Below are 6,000 nucleotides of genomic sequence, written 5' to 3' on the forward strand. Positions count from 1 at the left end.
AGGAGATTGATCAGAACAGCCAGGTGTTTAACCTTTTCTGAAAATATTTGTGATGGATGGCCATACGAAGTTGCAATGGAAGCTTGTTCCAGAAAGCAGGGGCCAGATGAGAAAAGGATCTACTGACATTCCTGGCAGTACGAAACCTGGTGGGAGTGAGAAAATGTTTGGTTCCTGACCTAAGGATCCTGTTAGAGAAGTCTCAGTTAAGTTTTTGGGCAAAGTAACTAGGCCTGTTTCCATACATGGTCTTATGTACCAGACAGAATATCTTAAAACAGATTCACTTACTGATGGGAAGCCAGTGTAGAGCTTTCAGGCTAGGTGCCGACGGGGACAGTGAAGGAAGATTTAGCATCAATCCAGCTGCAGTGTTTTGTAAGACTTGGAGTCTGGTGAGAGGCTCTTCATTGATGGAGGCCACCAGGGCATTTCCGTAGTCGAGCCAACTTAAATATAGACCCTGGACAAGTGGTTTCCTTGATTCAACTGAGATCCTTTGAAAGATTTTACGTAGGCTTCACATCAGTCCATAGCAACTGTCCGTTAAATGGTATATGTGATCTTTCATAGACAGCTTGTTGTTGATCTTCACTCCAAGGTTGCGTACCATGGACGTAGGAGAAGAACATGGACCGAGACTCTGAGACCACCAGTCACCAAACCAGAATTCATGAGCCTTCCCAAAAATGAGAATCTTTATCTTGCTGGCGGTAAGTTGAAGGTGGTTGGTGTGCATCCAGGTGTTAATGTGGGTCATGCAATTTATAAATCTGAGTCTAGTGTCAGTTGGATTGGGACAAAGAGTGATCAATAGATGTGTATCATTAGTGTATCACATTGTGTCAAATCCATAGGATCTGAGCACCTTAGCGAAAGGTGCCACATAGAGGTTAAAAAGCATTGGACTTCGAATGGAACCTTAGGGGGCTCCCTTATGTATCTAGCTGTCGGAAACCAGAGCGCCCGGTTATATGGTTGAAGTTCAGTCAGTTAGATAGTTGTTAAACCAGTCTAGGGACATTCCCCTGACTCCCATCTTTCACAGTCGATGCTCTAAAATCCTGTGGGAGATGGTGTCAAAAGTAGCCGACAGGTCTAGTAGGACAAGCATGGATGACTGCCTGCTGTCCTGGGCAAGTCTTATATTGTTGACTACCTCAAAATATGAGATGAAAGTGGGTCGACCAGGGAACCCGAGTTGACCTTGGAGAGGGCAGTGCGAACATCTTCTTGAGTGAGTATGGTGAACTCTTCCAGGAGTGTAGTAGCAGATATCTGATTACTGTCAGGTTCATTATAATGATTTTTGGTAGTATGATTGAGAAAGGAGTTATGAATAGTGTTGATCTTGTCCTCAAAGAAGGTGGATAATGTGTCCACCTAGTCTTTTGAAGAGGGATTATCGGACTGACAGGATGGAGGATTGGTAAATACTTTTTATATTTTGTAAAGCTCCTTATTTGACTTAGCAGCCTTGTTAATTCTGTTACTAATATACTTTTTTTGGCTAACTTAATATTATCTAGGTATTGTCTGTAAATGAGTTTGTACACCTGCATGTCCCGGGTGCTTTTGGTTCTCCTCCATTTGCGTTCGGCTTTGCTACTGGCTAGCTTCTTTGATTTTAGGGATTCAATAAACCAAGGCGACACTTTGGACTTAAGCTTGACCCTTAACACTGGTGCAGAGATGTCGAGGGCCTGGGTGATTGCCTTCTCAAAGGTGTCCACTGCGTGATCTATATTATCGGTGCTTGTTAGGAGCGGGGGCTGAAGTAGGGAGAAAAAATGGCTAAACTGACTTTCCTCCAGAGCCTGCTCCATTTCTGTGGACTATTAGGATTGTTGTTAGTTGTAACTACTTGTAAAGATAATTCCAATAGAGAATGGTTTGAACAGATCAAGGTGATAGGGGTTCAACTTTAAAATTAGATGTATTAGTGAACAGGAGATCAAGAGTATGGCCAGGCAAGTGTTTGGGTCTGGTCACCAACTGTATTAATCCCACTGTGTTTCGACTAGAAATCAGTTGGCAAGTGTCCATGTCAGAAAGAAGCTCTGTGTGAAAACTAAAATCAGTGATGAGGAGAAAATTGTTGGTTGTTAGTACGTGTGGAACAATAATCTCAACCAGGTGATTTCTGAAATTGATTTTAGGGCCGGGAAGTCTGTAGGCTAGGGCACCTCTCCAGGTTCCCTTGGTTTATTTTTCAATTCTAAACATGTAGAGTTTGACCAATTCTGAAGAAAAGGTTTCCAGGATGCTAATCTTCAAACCAGCCCTGAAGGCTATCGCTAAGACGCCCTCTACGCAGGGATCAACAAGTCTCTGATGTGCAAGCTCCAGACCATCCAGAAAGCTGCAGCCAGACTCGCCCTCCTCATTCCTCAAAACGAGCGCACCACCCAACATCTACAGAACCTCCACTGGCTCCCCTTTAAGAAGAGAGTCACTTTCAAGATACTCACCGACGCCTACAAATCCATCCAAAACACCGGACCCCAATACCTCAATGAGAGAATCTCCCTCCACGTACCCAAGAGAAACCTCTGATCTGCTGACCTCGACCCCGCCAAAATCCCACACATCTGCAGAGACAGAACAGGTGGAAGAAACTTCTCCTGCATTGCAGCCAAGACCTGGAACGAGCTCCCGCTCAACATTAGACATGCTCCCTCCCTGAACATCTTCAGGAAAACTCTCAAGACCTGGCTCTTCCACTGAAGGGAGCTGCTTACCCCACCCCCAGCGCCTTGAGACCTCACGGGTGAGTAGCACGCTTAAAATTCCCCTTATTGATTGATTGATTCTATTTTCATATTTCTGACAAGACTGCTCAGATGGTATTCAGAGGGGAAATCAGTTGCCACACCAGGAAGGGTGGACTCATGAAGCCAGGTTTCAGTAATAAAACATAAGTCTAGTTTCTCTGAGTCCAGCAAACTCCATATCTCGAGAGCATGTTTTGGATAGAACATGCATTAAAATAGAGCCCAGTTAATTGTTTAGATTGCTCAGCCATCTTTTCATCAACTATGTTTGTAGGCCAGGGTGTGGAGTGAGGGTTTTGTTCAGGTTGAGTATTTTCTGTGACAGCTTTAGAAGGAGATGGTAATAAGGAGGTTGCTAAGAGACTTTCTAATGGTTTGGCCGAGTGTTGTATATTTAAAGCTTTAAGTTCTTCACCCGAGTAGCATTGGACTGCTATTAAATAGGGGTGAACAAGCCACTAGTAAAAGTTTAAAAGAGGGGAAGGGAAAGAAATGAGCAGGGGTCCTGGCAGCTGGTGACGGTTAGGCGCAGATGGGCTTGCCTTTGGCGAGCCTTCGGCGGTGGTGCGCCGCTGCGTGCATCAGCTGCACATCTGCACCCTTTCCTGCCTTAAGAAGGCAGGGTAGGAGAGGGAAAGAAGGAAGCAGCATCTAGCGCAATAACTTGCCACTCGGCAGGACACTTACTTCTGGTGTCCAATGAATGGATCCTGCTGAGCAAGTCTCTCAGCTCAAACGGCACAAGCTGTGGCGGAACAGGTACAGCTCAGAGAGAGATAGGTGGGAGAACAAGTGAGTACAAAACAATTAAAATGCAGTGCAAGCTTTTAATAGTTCACAGCAAATGCTACTTGTAATGAAAGACCAAGAAAACAAAATTTAAATTTAAAACTGATGCGCTCAGAGTACATGTTCCTATAACAAGATAACAGCTAACCTTCCACGAGGATTTCGCTTAGACCAGTTGGTGACCACACTAAGGTTTGGTAGGTTTTCAGTGGACCCCTCCAAGGGGTCCTCTGTGTGCAATTGTTAATAAATCTGACAGCTGAGTCAGTGCAGGTTTATTAAGATGAGATGTTTGGTACTAAACATTCCATAATACAGTGAAGCTATTGTGGAGCTGGGGACCTCATAATGACGAGTGCCCAGCCCATGTACTGGTGGAGAAGTGTGGCTCAATGGTTAGAGAGGCAGACCCTGATGCAGAGGTCTAGCCCGGGACCAGGGTTCAATTCCCCGCCTCGGCGGGTCTTGGGCTCAAAAATTCCACGGACCTGATAATTCTCGCCTCGGTGCCTATTCCAATCGTGGAGTCCCACTCTGCAACTCTGGGCAATAGCTTGCTTAATCTCCACAACGGCCCCCACAACGCTAAGGATGCCTGGCCTCCACCTTGGGGGTGCCCAGGAGTGGACGCCTCACAGGGAAAGCCAGGATGGGTTCCACAGAGGTATTCATACAAGCGCCTTGAGACCCTTGCGGGTGAGTAGTGCGCTATACAAGTATCAATTTACAATTTTACAATTTATGTACTCTTCATGGCTTCCCTGTTCACTAACAGAATTGACATGGAAATTGCAGGGGAATATCTGCCTATGCTGTTATGTCCTTACAGGGGATATAGTGCAGCCTGCCTTAGGGCTATAAGTCCTGTTAGAGGGGTATCTTACCAAGTTCCCATGCAGTGTCTGTAGCCATCGGCACACAGGTATGTGTGCCATGTCCACTCTTTGGTTTTGTCTGCACCAAGGTACGCAGTCTACGTTGGCAGTGTGCATGGCCTTGGTGAGGGGACCCTAGAGTGACACAATTGGTGCTGATACCCTGGGAGGCCCTCTTCAGTGCCGATGCCCTCTGTACCACGAGTACCATTTACTAGGGCCTTACAAGAGGCACTCAAGTTGCGCCAATTGGGAAACAAAAGGGACAGTTTAGGGATAGAGCTTTTGGCACAGGGGACCTGGTTGGCAGGGACCTTGTGCACTTCCAGTCAAAATGACATCATTTTTCCAGCAAAACGTGGGGGCTACATGGTCAGAGACAAACTTAGGTGTGTGGCACTGTGATAGACAGGGAAACAAAGATTCTGGACCAGTCCCATGTCTTCAACTTTTTCTTGGAGCCAAATATGATTTAATGTGTGTGTGTATGTGTGTGTGGATGGATGTGTGTGTGTGTGACTGTGCTATAACTGCTTCAATTTTTTATAAAGTGGGACTGAAACACAACACAGTGAGCTGGGAAGCTTTTCAGCACTCAACAGAAACAACAACAAAATTGCAAAGGGCTCTTTGGTACCTGCATGAGAGTCTCGAAGTGAAGCACAAACTTCAGGGTTCACAGGTTGCCGATGATGGGCAGCGGGGTCGGTCCAGGGGGGTATCTTCTCCTCAACCACTGAAGCTTGAGGTAATGTGCAACGAGGAGAGTGAAGAACAGACCAATTATCAGCTGAGTGAGTGGAAGCATGGTGGACGCCGGTCTCCGTTCTTAGATGCTCTTCTGTAGAATGGACCTTTACTTCTTTGTTTAAACCACACACAACCCTTCTCTCTAGCCAAGTGTCCTTTATTTCTTGTTCACTAATCCTGTATTTATATTCCTGGGTATTTAACTCTCTTTTGCTTTCTCTTTTTATTCTACTCTACTCTTTTGTACGTCTTTCTCTGTCCTAAACATTGTCAGTCTCCTTTCTTGTTGTTAACGCATCTCTTCCCCAGTTGCACCTTCTTTCTTGTGCTTTTTCTTGCTTTGACGTCCTTCACTGCAGTATTTCTATGACGCCTGTTTTCCTTTCTGTGCAGCCTCAATGTCTGTCATTTCCAGTATGTATGCTTAATCTCTGTACCTCTCTCCCACTCTCACAGTAAACAGCACCGCCTCTTCTCTCCTATGCCACTGTTCTCACTTTCATGTTGTGCAACAGGGTTGTGTATACTTTAGGTTTTCTAGCTGATGGCCTTTGATCTAGTTAGTTATTTTTTTAGTTTTCTTATCACCACTCAGGCTTTTTGCTGTTATAAGGAAAACTGCTGTTTCATACCTTTGACCTCTTCTAAGGGCGTGCACCTGTACGAACAATAAACAGCATACTTTCTAGGAATGCATCCAGTGATTGCTGGCTGTGCCACAAAACCCGAAAACCCAAGTGTGTCCATTTAAGTTGGTAAGGATCACTTACACATACATGTACTCCTCAGACACAAAGCATGTTCATTGTGGG

At 45.3% G+C, this 6,000-nt stretch overlaps 1 protein-coding gene across 2 annotated transcripts in view; it reads right to left on the bottom strand.

Moving 5' to 3' along the window:
• The window catches only part of LOC147684128 (cytochrome P450 2J2-like), a 143,230-nt gene extending 137,532 nt beyond the window's left edge, over positions 1–5,698 (bottom strand). For both annotated transcript variants that reach the window (XM_086944512.1, XM_086944513.1), the window contains exon 1: positions 5,076–5,698. In XM_086944512.1, coding sequence (XP_086800638.1) covers positions 5,076–5,081 — 6 coding nt within the window. In that variant the 5' untranslated portion in view covers positions 5,082–5,698. The remainder of the gene's footprint in view (positions 1–5,075) is intronic.
• Between the last annotated feature and the right edge of the window lie 302 nt (positions 5,699–6,000).

Source organism: Lissotriton vulgaris, chromosome 11 (assembly GCF_964263255.1).
Source record: "Lissotriton vulgaris chromosome 11, aLisVul1.2, whole genome shotgun sequence".
NCBI classification, from domain to species: Eukaryota; Metazoa; Chordata; class Amphibia; order Caudata; family Salamandridae; genus Lissotriton; species Lissotriton vulgaris.